The sequence below is a fragment of the Microcaecilia unicolor genome, chromosome 3 (genome assembly GCF_901765095.1).
Source record: "Microcaecilia unicolor chromosome 3, aMicUni1.1, whole genome shotgun sequence".
Classification (NCBI taxonomy): Eukaryota; Metazoa; Chordata; class Amphibia; order Gymnophiona; family Siphonopidae; genus Microcaecilia; species Microcaecilia unicolor.
Window position 1 is genome coordinate 2,764,706 of NC_044033.1, and position 22,741 is coordinate 2,787,446.

The following is a 22,741-nucleotide window of genomic DNA, read 5'->3' on the forward strand; positions in this document are numbered from 1 at the left end:
ACGCATTAAATGTCACTAGGTTACTGGGAGACACATGTGCTAGGTTACAGCTTTGGCAGGCATACCCACTTTCCCTAATAGGGCGTATTGCCATAATAAATATGATGATAGTACCAAGATGGCTTTACGCATTTCAGGTATTGCCATTATATCTTTCCATTAAGGATGAGAAAACATTAAATAAGGCCATTAGTAGATTTCTCTGGCGGGGGAAAAAGCCCCGAATACCTCTGTCGATTTTACATACACCAGTGGAGTATGGTGGCCTGGGGCTCCAGAATATAAGACATCTGACGGTGGCAAGTGGCATGCGCCACATAAATGACTGGTTGAGGGGCACAAACTATTTCTCAGCCACCACATTGGAGCAGTCAGCACTACAAAACATGCACTTTGGATATTTGTTACATGCACCAAGGACAAAAGTTCAAAATGAGTTTGAGGACACAGGTATTTTTACAACAGCACGCGCAGTTTGGAGGTGGGTTTGTAGACTGCACCGATTCTCAGCAAGGACAACACCATACCTACCTATTTGTGGGAATCTAGACTTTCAGCCAGGACAGCTACATAAGGCCTACCGGAGATGGAAACAACAGGGCTTGGTGTATTTTGGTACAGGTGCTGACAGAAGATGGGAAAATTAAACCTTTTCATCAACTACAATCAAAATATCACCTACTGTCGTCGGATCTGTTTTATTATTATCAGCTGAAACATTACATAGCTAGCTTACCCTGGGATTCCCTAACTGAAGATGTCCAGGAGGAACTGGCAGAGGCATTTACTATTAGATCACAACAGAAAGTACCACTCACATTCCATCATAGACATATAAAAGATACAATCCCTGAACTGGACTATAAGAAATTAGCAGAGGTATGGAGTGGAGAACTGGATGGGACTATAATGGCAGCAACTTTGAAAGACCACATCCTAGGGTTGAGGCGGACGACTGCAATGGCAGGGCATTGGGAGCTCCAATACCGGATGGTGATGCGAGCCCATATACCGCCGAGGAGGGCCTTTCATATGGGGCTTTCCCTGGACGGAGCATGCCCAAAGTGTGGAGCTGAGGGAGCTACACTTGGGCACATGTTCTGGACATGCCCAGCCACGCGAGCATTCTGGGAGAGACTGCTACGATGGATCTCAAGTATGTGGCAACTCGACTGGTGCCCTGGACCGGAGATGTTGTTTGGGAAACTACAAATGCAAGGCCAGGTGGCCCCGGGCATGCGGGAGTTTGCGGCTCGGGCCATCATTGTGGCCAAGAAAACTATACTCACAGCTTGGTTGTCCCCAAAATCACCTCAAAACCAACTCTGGAGAGGGTAGATGATACAGCTGATGAGATTCGAAAGATTAGAAATTAATCGCCGGTCCCCAGATGGAGAGCTGAGATTTCAACGCAGATGGGGCCCCTTTTTAGACTCTATGTCACCTGTGGCCAGAGGACATTTATTGAATATGTAAATAAATCAAACAAAAATGGATGTCTATAAAAGGACAATGGGATCTGCCTCTAAAAAGGGGGGGGAGAAGGGAGGGGGGATGGGTAGTAGACCTAGGGGGGAGGGGGAGGGATGCTAAATTAAGGGAGTGGGTGTTATGAAATCAAGTTGTTAAGAAAACCCAGACACTGATAACAATATAGAAGTGACTGTATTAGTGGAATACATTGTCTGGACAATATGCATTATAAGTATGTTGTGTTAAGTGAAAACTAATAAAAATCATTTAAACATACCCCTCTGGTTCCATTTGCGAACATGGGAGTGCAGGGAAGCAAAAACATAGAGTCAGTTACGATGCTCAAATCTGAGTGTAGTGCTTTAAACAGCAGAACATATAAAACAGCGGCTAGTTCTGCAGTTTGGGCTGTGAATGTATCGGGTAGTCTAAATTGTACAGGGTCCAGTATGTATTCTTCTGGTGTATAGCGGAGGGCAGCAAAACCGGCTACCCCATTTTGCTGGGAACCGTCTGTAAACCAAATCTCGCCATTCTGCAAGATTTCAGAATGCACATGGAGGGATTCGGGCACAGACAATTGGGTAGTGCACTGGTGGGGAAAGATAGCATTCTGTGCTGTCTCTGTGACGGTGAGTAGTGGATCCAGACGTTGAAGGTCAGTTAAAGTTAATGGGTGAATGGAGTGCACTACACTAAACAAAAGTACCTGATACTTTTGTAAACGGCAGACAGTCATGTGACTAATCTGTTTGTCCAGCAGATATTTAACATCATGGGACGTGTGGAGAATCACCGGAAGGTGAGGAATGTAGCTGTATAATTTTGTAACAGCGGTACTGGCGGCAACAAGGCCTTTCTCACAAGTAGCAAATGCTCTTTCAACCGGTGAAAAGGTACCTGAAAGGTGACCGCATGCAAGGTCATTGTGTTCTTGGGTAATCAAGCAGGACCATGTGTCTTCAGTATGCACAACCCATAGGTGCACATCCTGAGAAACATCAATGGTTGCCAATGGTGATGAAAGCATAACATCTTTCACCAGGGCCATAAGATCTGTAGTTTCCTGAGTTGTGAAATGCAAGGGTTCACGTTTGCCTTGCAGTTTCATATAAAATGGCTGAGTCCGGGCCGAATAATTGGGTATCCAAAGGCGACAAAAATTTAACATGCCAAGGACACCTCTGAGATCGGAAACGGTAGTGGGCATACGCAAGGATGAGACATGTTGAAGAGTATCGGGGCCAAGGCCCTTCTGATGGGGGCCAATGTGATGGCCAAGGAAGGTAACATGTGTCTGAGCAACTTTTAATTTCTTTCTGTTAACTTTGTAGCCTTTCGTGGCAAGAAAGCCAAGAAAGTCACTGGTGACTTGAACACAGGTGTCAAAGTCAGGACATGTGATGAGCATGTCATCCACATACTGAACAATAGAAGTATGTAGTGGAAGAACATACCTGTCACATTTAAATTCCCGTATGTGTCCCGCTAGAGTTTGGGAAAAGATGGTAGGACTGTCGGTGAACCCCTGGGGAAGACGGGTCCATTGATAAGTTGTGTTATCGAACTGGAAAGCCGTTAGTGGGCGACTTTCAGGGTCGAGGGTGATGGAGAAGAAGGCGTTGGATAAATCAATAGTGGAATGATATATCTGTAGGGAGATGCTATTAAGGAGTGTAGTTGGGTTCTCAACATTCGGATATGAGGCATAAGTGAGGTCATTTAGCGCTCGTAAGTCTTGCACTATACGGAAGGTTCCTGGTTCCTTCTTTGGAACTGGGAACAATGGAGTATTGTATGGCAAATTGCACTTCTCAATAATGCCTTGCTGTAGTAAGGAATCAATTTGTTCCTGAGCTCCAGCAATAACTTCGGGCTTCAGTGGGTATTGGGCAATTTTAGGGCCTTTGCAGCCAGGTAGGAGCTGGATACAATGGGGAGGGCCTGTAACCTCACCATAGGGTCTCTCAGGTGTGGCCCAAAGAAAACCAGGTAGGTCATTTAATGCAACCTCTATTTGTTTCTCAACCATAGAGGTGACAGCCATCATGAGTGAAGTATTTTCGTTAGGGGAAGGATCAAAATGAATTTCAAAGTGAAACAATGTCATCAGATCTCTTCCAAGTAAATTAACAGGGCATAGTGGAGCATACAAAAATGAAGCCGAAAGCTGTAAATCGGCATATTTGATAGGCAAAGGCTCGAGCAGTGGTGTGTCTGTTGGGACACCCTCAAAACCGGTGGTGGTAATGTTGTCTGGAGAAACTTTGAGAAGTCTCTGCAGTTTATGCGGGACGTGGGCCAGCACAGAGCAAGAAGCGCCTGTGTCAATTAAAAAGGGAACAGGGACATCACAGATAAGTAGGGTGATCATAGGATCATCCAAGCCTGCTGTAGTGCGGACCACGCCTAGTCACTGTGGGCGGCGTTGATCCGGGTTCCACAAAGGGAACGACTGGCGGTCAGGAGGATCTTGGCGAACTTGAGCTCGGGGCATATGCCTTGGCGGTTGAGAACAATTACCAGCATAGTGGCCGTATTGTTGACAGCAATAACACTGCACATCAGGATAGCGATCGGGACTAGGGCGGGAATGGTAGTCTCTGGGTCGTCTATTTGTATCAGGAGGGCCCCGTGGGGGACCTCTCTGAGTTTGAGATCGGTGACCTCGTTCTTCAGGGTAGTCAGTTCTGCGATCTGGGCGATAGGGCCGTGGGCCCTGGTTTCGAGTGTTATAGTCGTAGCGTTGGTCGGCATACATGACTATGACAGGGGGAGAGGTCTCGGGGGTATTGGGATCAGGGTCAGAGCTCTTAGAGGCTCTTTTGTCTTTAAGGTCCTCTGTCTGCAACATATCCAGATTAGTGCGTATGGTCTTACGATTTTGTACCTCATCTTGCTTGCTTTTAATAAGCCGTCTGCAATGATGTAAGATGTGTTCCCGAATTTTTGGCCATTTTTCCAGTTGGAGACCAACTGTGTTCTCTAATTTATTTTTGATCTCTGAAGGTAGGGTTCCTTTAAGTAAATGATAGAACACTGGACGAGCATTATCGGAGTCAAATTTCTCCTCCGTCTCTTCTTTAAAGAGTTCTTGGAGTCTGAGATGAATCGGGGTCCAAAGGAATGCCTTCGGACACGGAGGTTTAAGGGCGGTGTCAGAAGGCGCAGTTCAAATCTAATTCCCATGACCACTACTTTCTGTCTTCTAGGATCTAGGTGAATCCTTGGCCATTTATGTTCCCACATAAAGTCTAAATGAGTGAGAGATACTTTAGTTGTCTATATAGTATTTATGTTAGGCAGTTTAAAGAGAATGAAAAGATTGAAACTGAGACTGGAGAAGTTTAGAGATAAAAATATTCTTTATTCTCACCGAATGAATCTGCCAGCTGTTACAAGTATCAGTCAAATTCTGGGTTCAACCGGCCAGAGCTCCGCCCTCTGAGATTCGTTGGGGAAAGACTCCGATTTGAGCTCAGATTTGCTTTTCTTATATAGTATCTGGTCCCCATACAAGTCTATGGAGAGGGACTTTTTTCTAATTTTTTTTTGCATCTATGATTCATACTTAACCGCAGGTCAGGTGCCCACCTGCTCCTCCTTTCTGAGATTACTTCATAATGCCAATTTCCGTTTTTGTAAACATTTTTCCTAATATAGAAAGATCAGTTTCTTTGTATCTTGTGACTCTGGGAGCCATCTTATAGGGACAGACTCCATCTTAAAAACCAAACTTTTTACCATTTCTGCCATTAATTCCTTCATCTTAACTCTTACACTAAATTTGAAAGTTGTACCAGGTTTCAATAAGACTCACCAAGCAGTCCTGCCCTTGCAGGCTCTCAGCTATAAGGCCATCATTAGATTTTCAGGCCTAGTCAGTGCTTTTCAGCTGTTTAAGCTATGTAACTTGGCCCACCACTATTCCAGTGGATAGGTCTCAAGCTGGGACACATATTAACAGTGCCCACCTGGGCAGCAGTGACCATCAAACGGTTTGGTTTGATATAACAGCTAAAGTGGAGAGCGGCCACTCAAAACCCAAAGTCCTGGATTTCAAGCGTGCTGCCTTTAGTAAAATGGGGGAATACCTGAGGAAGGAGATGATGGGCTGGGAGGAAGTACAAGAAGTGGAAGGACAGTGGTCCAGGCTGAAAGAAGCTATAAATAGGGCCACGAACCTTTATGTAAGGAAAGTAAATAAAAGCAAGAGAAAACGGAAACCGATATCCAAGCAAGTGGCTGAGAAAATAAAGGCTAAAGAGTTGGCGTTCCAGAAATACAGAAAAACCCAAGAAAAGGAACAAGGGGAGGAATACCAGATGAAACTGAAAGAGGCCAAGAGAGAGATACGTCTGGCGAAAGCGCAAGAACAAATGGCTAGAAATGTAAGAAGGGGTGACAAAAATTTCTTCAGGTATATTAGTGAAAGGAGAATGACTAAAAAGGGAATTGTGAGACTAAAAGGTACTGCGAACCGCTATGTGGATAATGATGAAGAAAAAGCAAATTTGCTAAATATATACTTTTGTTCTGTTTTCACAGAAGAAAATCCTGGAGAAGGACCGCGATGGACTGGAAAAAGTACAAATGAGAATGAAGTGGATAGAGCACTGTTCACGGAAGAGAGTGTGTATGAACAACTTGAAAAGCTAAAGGTGGACAAAGCCATGGGACCGGACGGGATCCACCCAAGGATATTGAGGGAGCTCAGAGAGGTTCTGGCGGGTCCTCTTAAAGATTTGTTTAATATATCCTTGCAGACAGGAGAGGTTCCGAGGGATTGGAGAACGGTGGATGTTGTCCCTCTTCACAAAAGTGGTGATAGGGAAGAATCTGGAACTACAGGCCGTTAAGCCTCACTTCGGTTATTGGAAAAGTAATGGAAGCAATGCTGAAGAAAAGGATAGTTAATTTCCTGGAAGCCAATAAGTTGCAAGATCCCAGACAACATGGTTTTACCAAAGGGAAATCGTGCCAAACGAATCTCATTAAATTCTTTGATTGGGTGACAGGAGAATTGAATCAGGGACGAGCTATAGACGTAATCTACTTAGATTTCAGCAAAGCTTTTGACACGGTTCCCCACAGGAGGCTCTTAAATAAACTGGATGGGCTGAAGATAGGACCCGAAGTGGTGAACTGGATTAGGAACTGGTTGACGGACAGACGCCAGAGGGTGGTGGTGAATGGAATTCGCTCGGAGGAGGGAAAGGTGAGTAGTGGAGTGCCTCAGATTGGTGCTGGGGCCGATTCTGTTCAATATATTTGTGAGTGACATTGCCGAAGGGTCAGAAGGTAAAATTTGCCTTTTTGCGGATGATACTAAGATCTGTAACAGAGTGGACACCCGGGAGGGAGTGGAAAACATGGAAAAGGATCTGAGGAAGCTAGAAGAATGGTCTAAGGTTTGACAATTAAAATTCAATGCGAAGAAATGCAAAGTGATGCACTTAGGGAGTAGAAATCCACAGGAGACGTATGTGTTAGGCGGGGAGAGTCTGATAGGTACGGATGGGCAGACTTATACGGTCTGTGCCAGAGCCGTTGGTGGGAGATGGGGCTGGTGGTTGAGAGGCGGGGATAGTGCTCGGCAGACTTATACGGTCTGTGCCCTGAAGAGGACAGGTACAAATCAAGGTATACACAAAAAGTAGCAAATATGAGTTTATCTTGTTGGGCAGACTGGATGGACCGTGCAGGTCTTTTTCTGCCTTCATCTACTATGTTACTATGTAAACGCAGCCTAAGTTACAGAAAAAAAGAAAACTTTAAAAAACGGCCAAAAACCCCTAAAAATATTCACGAAGAGAAGGGGACAAAGGCCTAAACAAGGCACAGCAAAAATCTTCAAAGACGCTCAAAGGCACTACAAAAAAACCTCTTCCGAACCAAGAGTGAAGAGAAACTACAGACGCTTCTCCTCACCACGGTAGAAAAACTGTGGTAACCGCGCCCTCGCAGCGGGCAGGAAGGCACTCACGCAGTGGAGAATGTCTCGCACTCCACAAAAGAAAGCTCTGTAAAACTTGTTATAAGCTCTGGAGTGGGCAACGCAGTGCTGTGTTACCCACTTGTGAGAATAAATAGGCCTGCTTGTCCTTGGAGAAAGACTGCAACTGAGATGGCGGCACGCAGTTGGACGAAGTTGAGCCTCTCTGAATCGACGACCTGTATATGAAATAATTTCCTTACTGATGCCTCATACAAAAAGAAAGGGAACAGTCCAGGTGGAAGCCTCGACAACCCGGACCTCCTCTCCCCATCAGCTGTCGACAGAAAGGTTCACTTCGAGAATTTCTACCTAGAATACCCTGCTGTCTTCCAGGAAGGGGGAAGTCCGGAAGACTTGGGCCTTGAAGTCACACTTTCGCCCCCAGTGGTTTATCCACCGCCCCCCCCCCCCCCCCCAGAAGGACACCAAATCCAGAGAGGCCTTCCAAATCCGATGTGGTTGGTGAAGGTTCCTCGGTTAAAGGCGCTGGAAAAGCAGAACCTGAAGGGAAGAAAAGGCCTTTGGGCCTGAGCACTGATTGGAAGCAATTGAAATCAGCTCCAGGGGACGGTGTCGTTGGAGAACATATGGATTGTTCTCCAACAGTTGGCTGTAACCGTTGAAAACTCCACAAAAGAACTTTCCACATTAGTGAGTACAATGAACACTTTCTCTAATTCTCTAACATCTATAAAAACAGAATTTACTACTCAAATGACAATGCTTAAAGAAGATGTTAAAAAATTGCAAGAGCTATAGTCAGGAATGATAAAAGCTAAAATAATGATTAAAAGAAGGATTGAGCAAATAGAGAATTACAATCGGAGATTAAACTTGCGTGTTCTGAACTTTCCGAGTAATCTTTCCGAGTAATCCAGGCACAGGCAAGTCAGTAGGCAGGCAGCAGGCAAGAGAGTAATCCAAGCACAGGCAAGTCAGTAGGCAGGCAGCAGGCAAGAGAGTAATCCAAGCACAGGTAAAGTCAATAGGCAGGCAGCAGGCAAGAGATTAATCCAGGTACAGGCAAAGTCAGCAACGAGGGAAAAAGTAGAGAAGAAGCAAACTACTGAGCAAGTAACACCTACCAAAGTAGAAGCTGAAGCATGGAGTCCAGGAAGAGCTCAGCTAATAAAAGTGCTGGCGTCTGACGTCAGCAGGGAGAAGGAGCACAGCCATAGGAGATGAGCAGGGGAAGGAGGAACCGGAAGACCAATAGGAGAGAAGCAAGGGAAGCCAGGCAGAGAGAGAGCAGACCCAGGTGCATGGAAGCAAAGCAATCGAGCCTGCAGCCAGAGAAGAACTACACACCCATGGTTCAGGGCTGTGCCAGTCAAGTGTGCATGTCGACGGGACCCCGCACAGCCTGAGGATGCCACTTGCGTTGAGGTAGGGGACATGACAGGTGGCCATTAAGTTCATCTCTGGCATCCCCCAACAGGCAGTTATCTGATCGAAGGCCAGAGGGGAGAGCGTCCACTCCCCCTCCAACTGGTGGCAACTGAGAAAGTCCGCTTGCAAATTCTGTGACCCCGCTATATGAGCCGTTGTCAAGAGAGACGAGTCTCTGCCCAACGGTAGATCAGAGCTGCCTCACGCGTTAGGGGTGCACTCCTGGTGCCCCCCTGATGGTTTATATAGGCGACCGCCGTATTGTCCGAAATAACTCAAACTGGGCAACCGAGGAGAAGAGACAGAAGGGCCAGATGAATCGCCCGTAACTCCAAGCGGTTGATGGACCATGACGCCTTCATCGAGGTCCAAATGCCCTGGGCCGTCTGTTGGAGGCAATTAGCCTCTCACCCAGACAGCGACGCATCCGTGGTCACGATCTTCCATTCCGGGGTTTGCAGAGGAATGCCCAGCATCAGATTCTTTTGAATGAACCACCAGTGCATGATTGTGTGCAGACGGGTCGAACATGGCACCTGAACCTCGTAATCCTCCAAGAAAGGAAACCAACGGCTCAGAAGGTGCCACTGCAGGGGGCGCATGTGAGCTCTGGCCCACTTTACCTTGGAGGCCACGGAACCCAGAACTTGTACACAGTCCCAAGCCCGCAGGTTCAGAGTTTGGAACAGAGCTTGCAACTGGGCTGCAACCGCTGTGCTCGAGCTGAAGGAAGAGAAACTATCCCTGTTCGGGTATCAAAGCATACTCCCAAGTATTCCAGCATCTGGGAGGGTGTAAGGCTGCACTTTGGGAAGCTGATCACCCAAGCAAACGATTGAAGCAACACGACCACTCTGTCGATTGCCCGTTGACTCTTCTCGAAAGAAGATGCCCGCACAAGCCAGTCGTCTAGATAGGGATGGACCTGAATCCCTTCCTTCCTGAGATAGGCCGCCACTACTACCAGGACCTTGGAAAAGGTCCGAGGCGCTGTGGCTAGGTCGAAGGGTATCGCTTTGAATTGAAAATGACGACTGAGCACTGCAAAGCGAAGAAAGTGCCCATGGGGAGGCCAGATTGGAATGTGTAAATAGGCCTCTTTGAGATCGAGAGGTCAAAAACTCCCCTGGCTGTACTGCTGCGGTCACCGAGCAGAGGGTTTCCATGCGGAAATGCCAAACCCGTAAGGACCTGTTGACACACTTGAGATCTAGGACGGGTCGCCAAGAACCACTCTTTTTTTGCACCACAAAATAAATTGAGTATCGACCGCGCCCTCTTTCTGCTGGGGGTACAGGCTGGACAGCTCCCAGTCGTAAGTTGAGGAGGGTGTGACGAACTGCCCGCACCTTGGCGGGAGATTTGCAAGGAGATTCCTGAAACGAGTCTACTATCGGACGAGCCAATTCCAACTTGTAACCGTCTCTGATAACCTCCAAGACCCCATCCGTTGGATGTTACCCTGGTCCACTCCACCAGGAATAGGGACAGCCTGTCCCCAATAACCGGCTGGAGATGGACCAGAGCCCCATCACTGGGCGGACCTGGCTGCGGGCTGGTTTCTGTTACCAGAAACGAAGGCCCGCCTGTCACCTCGAAAGGGCTGATGTCTCTGAGAAAGACCTTGCTCTCTGAAAAGAGGCCCCGCGACATGTATCCCTAAACTTAAGTGTTGGTCCCACCGGTCACACAAATTTGGACCTGTCCTCTGGGAGGCGCTGGCCATTAGAGTCACTGAGGTCATTCACAATCTGTTCTACGTCTGTCCCAAACAAAAGCTTTCCCCTAAAAGGAATCCTTGCCAGCCGTGACTTAAAGGCCATGTCTGCAGCCCAGTGTCACAACCACAGCCAGCAACACGTGGTGACCACTAGGGAAACCTCCTTCACCAAAGATCTAAAGAAGATCCGCAAGGAAGGCTAAACCGGACTCTCAGGCTGGCAAAACAGCCACGAGATCCTCTGGAGAGGAGGCTTTCTGTACCTACGATAAGCATGCCCACGCCGCATAGGAGCCACAACCTGAGGCCTGCAGGGAAAGGGCCGCTACTTCAAGGACAGCTTCAAGCAAGTCTCCAACTTATGATCCTGAGGGAGAGTGGTTTTCTTAGTGACCGCTGTGATTAAGGAATCCACCGTAGCGACCTTCAACAAGTCTAAGTCAGGAGCAGGTAGCGCGTAAAGACGCGACATAGCTCTAAGCAACCTTAAGCCCACTGTCCAGCGTATCCCACTGCGCCGAAAAAAGGATCTTCATGGCCTCATGCACATGAAAGGAACGAGGTGGGCATTTGGTGCCAGACATAATAGAAGGCACCGGACCTGTTCCCCCTGACGATTCAGGGGGGAAATGGCCAAAACCTAACAATCAGGGAGAAAAGCTCTTCCCTGCGAAAAAGGCGGGCAGCCGTCGGATCATCTCCCCTCCTCAGAGGGCAGGGACACCTCATCTGCCAAATCCAAAGATTCTGAGGGAGAGCCCGGAGACAAAACCGGGCCATCTGTGTCAGATAGCTCCTCGGGATCCAAAATCTCCACCCTGGGACGTTTTGGCAGGAGAGACTGAGAAGCTGCAGCAACCAAAGTTTGCTGAGGAAGAGACGGGGCTGCCTGAGGAGAAGCTCCTGACTTCTTCAAAAGAAAGGCATTGTGCATTAATAAAACAAAATCCGGGGAAAAAGGAACTGCAAGGGACTCCCCTGCTCCCTGTTAAAAAGCAGCAGTCCCAGTATAGACCCCTGGGGAACTCCACTAGCTACCCTTCTCCATTGAGAATACTAACCATTTAACCCTACTCTCTGTTTTCTATCTTTTAACCAGTTTTTAATCCACAATACAACACTACTTCCTATCCTATGACTCTCCAATTTCCTCTGGAGTCTTTCATGAGGTACTTTGTCAAACGCCTTCTGAAAATCCAGATACACAATATCAACCGGCTCCCCTTCATCCACGTTTGTTCACCCCTTCAAAGAAATGTAGACGGATGAGGCAATATTTCCCTTCACTAAATCCATGAGTCTATGCCCATGTATTTGCTCAGTAATTTTCCTCTTTATTATATAGCCTCTACCATTTTGTCTAGAACCGATATCAAGCTCACTGGAACACCATGGAATCCTTTATAAAAAAAGGGCATAAAAGGGGCCACCATCCAGTCTTTCGGTAACAAGCTTGATTTTGAAAATATATTACAAATTACTACAAATAGCTCTGCAAGTTCATTTTTTCAATTCTATCAGTACTCTGGGATATATACCATCCGGTCTAGGTTACTTACCATCAGCCTGATTGAGCCACTTCAGGTCTCGATCATGAATAAACTTATCTCCTCCTATAAACGCATCTCCACCTAGGTCAAAGAAAACACAGGATGTAAGACAGATAAGAAGTCCCCTCAGATGGGAGAAAGGGAGTCATGCTCCCAATCTCCAAATAAACTCAGTGGCTGTGCTGAGAAGGAAACAGAAAGTACAATGAGCCTTCAGGGTGGGAAGTGTCAATACATTTATTGAAGGACCCAATATGGGCCATGTTTCAGCAGATGCCTGCATCTGGGGTCTATCAACAAAATATACAATATAAAATTAGTATAAAAATATGTACAAAACTATATATTAAAAGTATAAAAATGTATCCACCAAAAAAAAAAAAAGATCTGTGAGACATACCACAGTAGGTTTTGGGTGGGTTTTGGAGGGCTCACACTTTCCCCCACAAGTGTCTACTGCTCTAATAGGACTGGTCGTAACATCTGATGCTGTCATAGAGGCTGGTATGTACTGTTTCTTTCACATCTTTGGGGGGTGGGGTGGGGGAGTAAAGGTGGGTCATGCCTTAATCCCTCCAGTGGTCATTTAGGTCACATTTTTGTGACTTAGTCATGCTTGAACCGGGTGTAGACCAAAACCTCTAACTTTTAGTCCTGGACATTTTCGCTTTCTTCCATTATGGCAGAAAAACATTCACGTTTTGGGAACATCCAGATCCCGCCCCCAATACACCCCCTCGTTATTTCAATGTACTGCATATGAACTGCATAGAAAAATGTCTTATAAATGGGTTTCAAAAATATCGATTTGGACGTTTTGGTAAAACTAAACACTCCATCTACCACTTTGTGCCACATTTTGGACGTTTTTCTGTTTTGAAAATGAGCCCCTAAATTAACTGTTTTGCTTCATGCCTTGAACTGATGCTTGATGTGTAACTGTAATTTATAAATAACTTTGGGAAAAAGAAATGAAGGACAATAACTTCAACAGAATAAGAAACCTAATCACTAAATACCAAAGTTGTTTCAATACAGAGATCACACTTCACACCTCCAACAATTTTAACTGGGGTGTTTTGCACTAAATCTGGATATCAATTTTAGGGACTGTATCAGTGATGGATGGGTGCTGGGTGTTGTATTTAGGGAGGGCGGGTGTGATATGGGTGAGGGTGGGTGTGAATGTGGATGGATAGGTGCTGGGTATGATATGGGTGAGTTTGGGTGTGATTACATGGAGATGGAAGGGTGCTGGGTGTTGTGTTTTGGAAGGGTGGGGGAGATACGGGTGAGTGTGATTATAGATGGGTAGTGGGTGTAATATGGGTGAGGTTGGGTGTAATTGGAGATTGATGGGTGCTAGGTGTTGTATTTTGGGAGAGGGGGTGTGATTAGAGATGGATAGGTGTTGGGTATGATATGGGGGAGTTTGGGTGATTAGATGAAGAAGGAAAGGGATTAATCCTGAATAAGGGTCTTGGAGAAGGTTATGCATTAGCGGACCCTAAGGGAAGCAAAACGGGAGGGCTGATAGAAAATGTGAAAGAAAATCTGCAATTCATCAGCGAGGCCCAATATAACGAGGACGATGGGAGATGCTTGGCGATTAAGGGTAAGATAAACAACCAGCTAATCACACTAGTCAACATATATGCCCGCAATGTCGGGCAAGGCAGGTTTTACGACAAGATTAGAGCAGAATTGATTCCTTTTGTGGGGGAGATTTTAATTACCCTGTGGGGGGAGATAGACCATTCAAAAGGAAGGATGGGAGGGGGAGGGTACCCTAGGAGGCAGCTACTTAGATTGATGAGGGAATTAGATCTGATAGATGTGTGGTGGTTGCAGCATCTGAATCAAAAACAATATACTCACTACTCCCACACACAGGGAACGTATGCAAGAATTGATGTTATCTGGTGCAGCAGAACATGGTGGGGTGAAATTCATAAAGCAGAGATTGAAAGTATGCATGCATCAGACCATTCCCCGGTATGGATTTCCATGCGGGGGCTGGGGAAAAGGAGAATGGGAGTAGTGTGGCGACTTAATGAATCACTTTTAGATAGAGAGGCTGATTGTCAGGAAATCCGGGGATCCATAAAAGATTATCTGGCCTTAAATTGACAACGGGGATGTCACTGATGGGATCCTGTGGGATGCTATGAAGGCAGTTATAAGGGGTAAGCTTATACAAAAGGGGGCACATAAGAAAAAGGAGAGGGAAGCCCATGAGTTAGAGGTCCGAAGGCAAATAGTTCGAATGGAAGCTTTACACCAAAGAGAGGGTGGAACATTACATCTACAGGAGCTTAAAAAGTGGACAGCCGCTTTACAACAGATACAGGTGAAGCGGAAGGAATTCCACAGAAGTTTAATGCAGCAGAAATTCTATGAGTTTAGTAATAAAGCGGGAAGCATGTTGGCTAGGGGGCTCAGGGAGAGAAGGATAAAAAAACACCATTACAAAAATAAAAGGGCCAAAAGATACAATGTATTATCAGGATGAGGAGATCAGAGAACAATTTGTGGAATATTATAAAAAATTGTATTCTTCAGACTCAGTAGCTCCTAGGGAGGAGACTCGAAACTTTCTACGAGATTTAGAATTACAACGGGTCACGGCCAAGCAAAGATGGGAGCTGGAAGCCCCGATTTCTTTGAAGGAGGTTTTAGGAGTTATAAGAGGATTACCGGGGGGGAAATCTCCCGGGTTAGATGGGTTCACAGCTAAATATTACAAAGTTTTCCAACAAGAGCTTGGACCCTTGTTAGTGCGGATAGGAAATGCCTGCTTTATGGGAAAAGGTTTACCTCCTAATATGCAGGAGGCGGGAATATCAATACTGTTAAAATCAGGGAGGGATCCGACGGTCTGTGGGTCTTACCGCCCGATATCGCTGTTAAACATTGATGTCAAAATCTTAGCCAAAATTATGGCAAATAGATTAAAATCGATATTGCCATCCCTTCTCCATGAAGACCAGTCAGGCTTCATAGCACAACGACAGGTGGCCGACAATATAAGGCGCACTTTAAATATTTCTTGGGGAGCACAGAGGCGAGGGGATTCGCTAACCCTACTAACGGTCGACGCGGAGAAGGCATTCGACAGGGTGGAGTGGGACTATTTATGGGAGGTTATGCTAGAGCAGGGAATGGGGAGGCCCTTTGTAGGTTGGGTGAAGGGGCTATATGCGGATCCGGTAGCACGTATTAAGGTTAATGGGGGGTGGTCGGATCAATTTAGTATTCGAAGGGGAACCAGGCAGGGTTGCCCCCTTTCCCCATTATTGTTTGCTATATCAATAGAGCCATTAGCCCAGCGGATCCGGTTGCTAAAGGATATTAAAGGGGTTAGGATAGGGGGTAGGGAGCACAAAATGGCATTATTTGCTGATGACATTCTATTCTATGTCGGGTCCCCGCAGATGACATTACCGGTTCTTGTACGGGAACTTAACTCCTTTGGTAAGCTGTCAGGGTTTCGAGTGAATTTTGATAAATCGGAACTAATGGGGATAACAGAAACAAGCCAAGAACTGGAGCAATTGGGGAGGACTTTCTCATTTCGTACAGTGGATACTAGCTTTCGTTATCTGGGAATCCACATACCTCGAGACCTCAGTATTTTGTACCAACTGAATTATGCACCACTCATTAGAGAAATAAGGAGGGATCTAAACAGATGGAGAACAGGTTGGCTGTCATGGTGGGGGAAAATAGCGGTTGTAAAGATGAACATCCTTCCCAGGTTGTTATTCCTATTTCAAACGCTACCAATTCCTATCCCTAAGGGGGAGCTATTGAAAATTCAAGCTGAATTGGGGCAGTTTGTTTGGGGGGGACAAACAGCAAGATTATCTATGCAGGTTATGTGGAGGGCCGTAGAACAAGGAGGGCGGGGTATGCCAAATATAACTTGGTACTACTGGGCACCCAAGGATGTAAAATGTTGTTTAAGTTGGATTGATGGAATAGAATTGGAGTCTGTGGACTCAAACTGTTGCTATGTTGACTGTTTAATAAAAATCAAAATTGAAAAAAAAAAAGAAGGAAAGGGTGCTGGGTATTGTATTTTGGGAGGGCGGATGTGATTAGATAGAACAGGATAGGTGCTGGGTGTTGTATTTTGGGAGGTTGGGTGTTATTTGATTGAGATGGATGGGTGCTGGGGCTGTTGTGTTTTGGGCGGGTGTGATTAGATGGAGAAGGAAGGATGCTGAGTGTTGTGTTTTGGGAGGGTGTGGGGAACTAGAATATTTGCATAGGTTGCTGAATTAGCTTCAAAAAGCCAGGAGCCTAAGGAATAAGATGGGAGAGTTAGAATATATTGAACTAAATTAAAAATTAGATATAATAATCATCTCTGAGACCTGGTTGAAGGAGGATAACCAGTGGGACACTGTCATACCGGGGTACAAATTATATCACAGTGATAGGGTGGATCGAATTGGTAGAGGGGTAGCATTGTATATTAAGGAGAGCCTTTAATCAAATAGACTGAAAATTCTGCAGAAAACAAAACACTTCTGGGAATCACTATGGATTGAAATTCCATGTGTAAAGGGGAAAAGGTTAGTGATAGGAGTGTACTACCGTCCGCTGGCCAGGATGAAGAGACGGATGCAGAAATGTTAAAGGAAATTAGGGACGCAAACAAACTGGGCAACACAATAATAATGGGTGATTTCAATTACCCCGATATTGACTGGGTAAATGTAACATTGGGGCACACTAGGGAGGTAAAATTCCTTGATGAAATCAAGGACTGCTTTATGGAGCAGCTGGTACAGGAGCCGACGAGAGAAGGAAAAATTGTAGACCTACTCCTTAGTGGAGCGCATGATCTGGTGCGGGAGGTAATGGTGCTGGGGCCGCTTGATAACAGTGATCATAATATGATCGGATTTGATATTAGCTTTGAAGTAAGTATACATAGGAAATCAAATACGTTAGCGTTTAACTTTAAAAAAGGAGACTATGATAAAATGAGAAGAACGGTGAAAAGAAAACTTAGAGGAGCGACTGTGAGGGTCAAAAATTTACATCAGGCGTAGATGCTGTTCAAAAACACCATCCTGGAAGCCCAGGCCAAATATATTCCGCGTATTAAAAAAGGAGGATGGAAGACCAAACGACAGCCGGCATGGTTAAAAGATGAGGTGAGGAAGCTATTAAAGCTAAAAGAAAATCCTTCAGAAACTGGAAGAAGGAACCGACTGAAAATAATAAGAAACAGCATAAGGAATGTCAAGTCAAATGCAAAGTGCTGGAAGGCTAAGAGGGACTTCGAAAAAAAAAAGATTGCGTTGGAGACAAAAACACATAGTAAAATTTTGTTTAGGTATATCAAAAGCAGAAAGCCGGCAAAAGATTCGGTTGGACCGCTAGATGACCGAGGAGTGAAAGGGGCGATCAGGGAAGAAAAAGCCGTAGCAGAGAGATTAAATTAATTCTTTGCTTTGGTCTTCACTGAGAAAGATTTGGGTGGGATAACGGTGCCGGAAATGGTATTCGAAGCTGACAAGTCGAGAAACTTAATGAAGTCTCTGTAAACCTGGAAGATGTAATGGGGCAGTTCTACAAACTGAAGAGTAGCAAATTTCCTGAACCGGATGGTACTGATCCCAGAGTACTGATAGAACTGAAAAATTAACTTACAGAGTTATTGTTAGTAATGTGTAATTTATCCTTAAAAATTAACATGGTACCGGAAGACTGGAGGGTGGCCAATGTAACGCCGATTTTTTAAAAAGGTTCCAGAGGAGATCCGGGAAATTATAGACCGGTGAGTCTGACGTCGGGGCCAGGCAAAATGGTAGATACTACTATAAAAAACAAAATTACAGAGCATGTTCAAAAGCATGGATTAATGAGACAAAGTCAACATGGATTTAGTGAAGGGAAATCTTGCCTCACCAATCTACATTTCTTTGAAGGGGTGAACAAACATGTGGATAAAGGGGTGCCGGTTGATATTGTGTATCTGGATTTTCAGAAGGTGTTTGACAAAGTACCTCATGAAAGACTCCAGAGGAAATTGGAGAGTCATGGGATAGGAGGTAGTGTTCTATTGTGGATTAAAAACTGGATAGAAAACAAAGAGTAGGGTTAAATGGTCAGTATTCTCAATGGAGAAGGGTAGTTAGTGGGGTTCCCCGGGGTCTGTGCTGGGACCGCTGCTTTTTAACATATTTATAAATGACCTAGAGATGGGAGTAACTAGTGAGGTAATTAAATTCACTGATGACACAAAGTTATTCAAAGTCGTTAAATCCCGGAAGGATTGTGAAAAATTACAAGAGGACCTTACGAGACAGGGCATCTAAATGGTAGATGACGTTTAATGTGAGCAACTGCAAAGTAATGCATGTGGGAAAGAGGAACCCGAATTATAGCTACGTCATGTAAGGTTCCACGTTAGGAGTCACAGACCAAGAAAGGGATCTAGGTGTTGTCGTTGATGATACGTTGAAACCTTCTGCTCAGTGTGCTTCTGCGGCTAAGAAAGCAAATAGAATGTTAGGTATTATTAGTACAGGAATGGAAAACAAAATGAGGACATTATAATGCCTTTGTATCGCACCATGGTGCAACCGCACCTCGAATATTGTGTTCAATTCTGGTCGCCGCATCCCAAAAAAGATATAGTGGAATTAGAAAAGGTGCAGAGAAGGGCGACAAAAATTATAAAGGGGATGGGATGACTTCCCTATGAAGAAAGGCTAAAGTGGCTAGGGCTCTTCAGCTTGGAGAAAAGGCGGCTGAGAGGAGATATGATAGAGGTCTATAAAATAATGAGTGGAGTTGAACGGGTAGATGTGAAGCGTCTGTTTACGCTTTCCAAAAATACTAGGACTAGGGGGCATGTGATGAAGCTACAATGTAGTCAATTTAAAATTAATCGTAAGGGGGTAGGGATGGAGTTGGTTAGGGTAGAGAGGGTAGTGGGATTGTTGTGGGTATAATAAGCGAGGGTATATCAGAAAGGAGGAAGATCGTTATTTGTATATTTGTCAGCTATGTTGCAATAAACATGATTTAAACATAAAACAAATCGTAGAAAATGTTTCTTCACTCAACCTGTAATTAAACTCTGGAATTCGATGCCAGAGAATGTGGGAAAGGTAGTTAGCTTAGTGGAGTTTAAAAAAGGTTTAGACGGCTTCCTAAAGGAAAAGTCCATAGACCATTATTAACAGTAGTTAGCTGACACTTTGGGACTTATAATACCACCCACCCCAGGGTTTTCCACTCATATATAGACAAACCAAACCTCATTACCTTTACTCCTCAATCATACACAGGCAGTCTTGCAGACTGTTAATCCAACATAGTACACCTGTTCATACCCATTTCAACCAATCAGGATGACTTTTATTCTCTGTAATAATTGTGGTGCTTTAGTTTCAAGGCCAATCATCTGGAGACTTAAACCTTGTCCTATCTGTCTTCAGCTATCTAGTTTACAACAAGAGCTCAGTAAAGTAATGCAAGAATTGTATGCAATTAAAGCAGCTTCTAGAACTACACAGAAAAATAACTTCTCACCACTGCCTCAAAGAATAAAACCACATAAGAACAGATGGTTCACAGTAGGCTCAGGCAGACTTCGTCAGGTGACACAGAAGCACCCACCCGAACAAGTGTTGCCACTAGAGAATTCTTTTGCTCCATTACAATACTGTGATGCCCCTGAAAATAGAACTGAGGCAGAGGAAAAAGCAATAAAGTTGGAACAAAAAGACACGAAGGTACCCAAAGTAAAAACACACCCCCAAATCACTAATGTTGGAACACATAACAGGAAATATAGATGGAAAGCGATGGCCACAAATGCTCGTATTCTAAGCAATAAAGTTCACGACCTTCAAGCCCTGATGTTGGAAACAGACTTAGATGTTGTTGCAATCACAGAGACGTGGCTCAACGGTTCCCACGAATGGGATTCAAGCATACCAGGCTATAATCTTTTTTAGGAAGGATAGAGAGGGTCGTAAAGGTGGAGGAGTAGCTCTGTATGTGAGGAATGATATCACGGCAACTGAAATGACAGGGACTTGGGGAAAGGAAGAAGTGATATGGATCACCTTAAAAAGAGATGATAGAACCTCTGTCCACGTGGGTGTTGTCTACAGACCCCTGACACAATTAGAGGAACTAGATAAAGATCTGATCGCAGATATTCAAAAATTAGGAAAGAAAAAAGAGGTTCTGTTGATGGGAGATTTCAATCTGCCAGATGTAGATTGGAAGGTTCCGTCTGCCAAATCGGAAAGAAGTAGAGAGATCGTGGATGCTTTCCAAAGTGCTCTGCTCAGACAGATGGTGATGGAACCCACGAGGGAGGGAGCGATGCTGGATCTGGTGCTCACAAATGGGGATAGTGTGTCAAATGACCGAGTGGGTGCACACCTGGGAAGCAGTGACCATCAAACAGTTTGGTTTGATATGACGGCTGAAGTGGAGGACGGCCACTCTAAACTCAAAGTCCTGGATTTCAAGCGTGCTGACTTTAGTAAAATGGGGGAATACCTGAGGAAGGAGATGATGGGCTTGGAGGACGTACATGAAGTGGAAGGACAGTGGTCCAGGCTGAAAGAAGTAATAAATAGGGCCACAGACCTTTATGTAAGGAGAGTAAATAAAAGCAAGAGAAAAAGGAAACCGATATGGTTCTCCAAGCAAGTGGCTGAGAAAATAAAGGCTAAAGAGTTGGCGTTCCAGAAATATAGAAAATGTCAAGAAGAGGAACACGGGGAGGAATACCGGATGAAACTGAAAGAAGCCAAGAGAGAGGTACGTCTGGCGAAGGCGCAAGCGGAAGAACAAATGGCTAGAAATGTAAGGAGGGGCGACAAAAATTTCTTCAGTTATATTAGTGAAAGAAGAATGACTAAAAAGGGAATTGTGAGACTAAAAGATACAGAGAACCGCTATGTAGATAATGATGAAGAAAAAGCCAATTTGCTAAATAGATACTTTTGTTCTGTTTTCACTGAAGAAAATCCTGGAGAAGGACCGCGAGGGACTGGCAAAAGTACACCTGAGAATGGAGTGGATATAGCACCGTTCACGGAAGAGAGTGTGTATCAACAACTTGGAAAGCTAAAGGTGGACAAAGCCATGGGACCGGACGGGATCCACCCCAGAATATTGAGGGAGCTCAGAGAGGTTCTGGCGGGTCCTCTTAAAGATTTGTTTACTAAATCCTTGGAGACGGGAGAGGTTCCGAGGGACTGGAGAACGGCGGAGGAGGTCCCTCTTCACAAAAGTGGTGATAGGGAAGAAGCTGGAAACTACAGGCCGGGTAAGCCTCACTTCGGTTATTGGAAAAGTAATGGAAGCGATGCTGAAGGAAAGGATAGTGAATTTCCTGGAAGCCAATAAGTTGCAAGATCCGAGACAACATGGTTTTACCTGACGATTCAAGTAAAAGATTTAAAAAAAAGATTTAAAATTACGGTGATAAAAGACAATTTGGCAATACATAGAAAAATTGAACAGATTGAGAATTTCAATAAAAGACTAAACCTCCGTGTTCTGAACTTTCCCAAAATTCCTGATAAGACACCTATAGAGTTATTTTAAAAATACCTGCAAGAAAATTTGAAAATGCCTCAAGAACTTATTCCTCCTATAAATAAAATGTATTATCTCCCGACAAGTTCAGGTGGAAAAGAAGGAAAGAAAGAAGGTTTGGATGGTATAGACTTTAACGATTTGTCTGAAATTCTAGAACAATCTATTGAAATAGTTCCGCAAAGAGCCACCCTTTTGGTTTCGCTGGTATTCGAACAAGACCTCAATGCAATATTAAAGTTATATATTAAATTTTCAAAGGTTACTTTTTATAGAACAAAAATATGGATATTTCCAGATGTTACTAAAGTAACCTAAGAACGTAGAAAATTATTTCTAGCATTGAAATAGGATGTTCTTAAATTGGGTGGTTCATTTTTGTTAGTGTACCCTTGCAAATGCCTGGTCAGGTATAGTGGGATAAAGTATGTATTTTATGACTCAGAACAGCTAAAATCCTTTCTGGATATGAAACAGCTTAATGTAGAATTAGTTAAATGATATTTGACGAATTACACACTTAAACCGCATTCTTTATATTTGTGTTAATATACTTGTACAAAACTCCACTAAACTGTAATTCTCCCCTCAATTTGAGGTCTAAGGAAGCATTTATAACTTTTCCTTTGATTATATTCTTTAACATTTATATTATGCTGTTTTTCTGTAACAAGTGATATGCTTGTAAGAAATGTGGAAATTGATGAATAAAAAAAAAAAAAAAAAAGGGAATTGTGAGACTAAAAGATACAGAGAACCGCTATGTAGATAATTATGAAGAAAAAGCCAATTTGCTAAATAGATACTTTTGTTCTGTTTTCACTGAAGAAAATCCTGGAGAAGGACCGCGAGGGACTGGCAAAAGTACACCTGAGAATGGAGTGGATATAGCACCGTTCACGGAAGAAAGTGTGTATCAACAACTTGGAAAGCTAAAGGTGGACAAAGCCATGGGACCGGACGGGATCCACCCCAGAATATTGAGGGAGCTCAGAGAGGTTCTGGCAGGTCCTCTTAAAGATT

The 22,741-nt window shown here is 44.5% G+C and overlaps 1 protein-coding gene across 1 annotated transcript in view; it reads right to left on the reverse strand.

Moving 5' to 3' along the window:
- DNPH1 (2'-deoxynucleoside 5'-phosphate N-hydrolase 1) overlaps window positions 1-22,741 on the reverse strand; it is a 55,353-nt gene that overhangs the window by 27,721 nt on the left and 4,891 nt on the right. Inside the window, exon 2 of the mRNA XM_030195703.1 lies at window positions 12,140-12,211. Coding sequence (XP_030051563.1) covers window positions 12,140-12,211 — 72 coding nt within the window. The remainder of the gene's footprint in view (window positions 1-12,139; window positions 12,212-22,741) is intronic.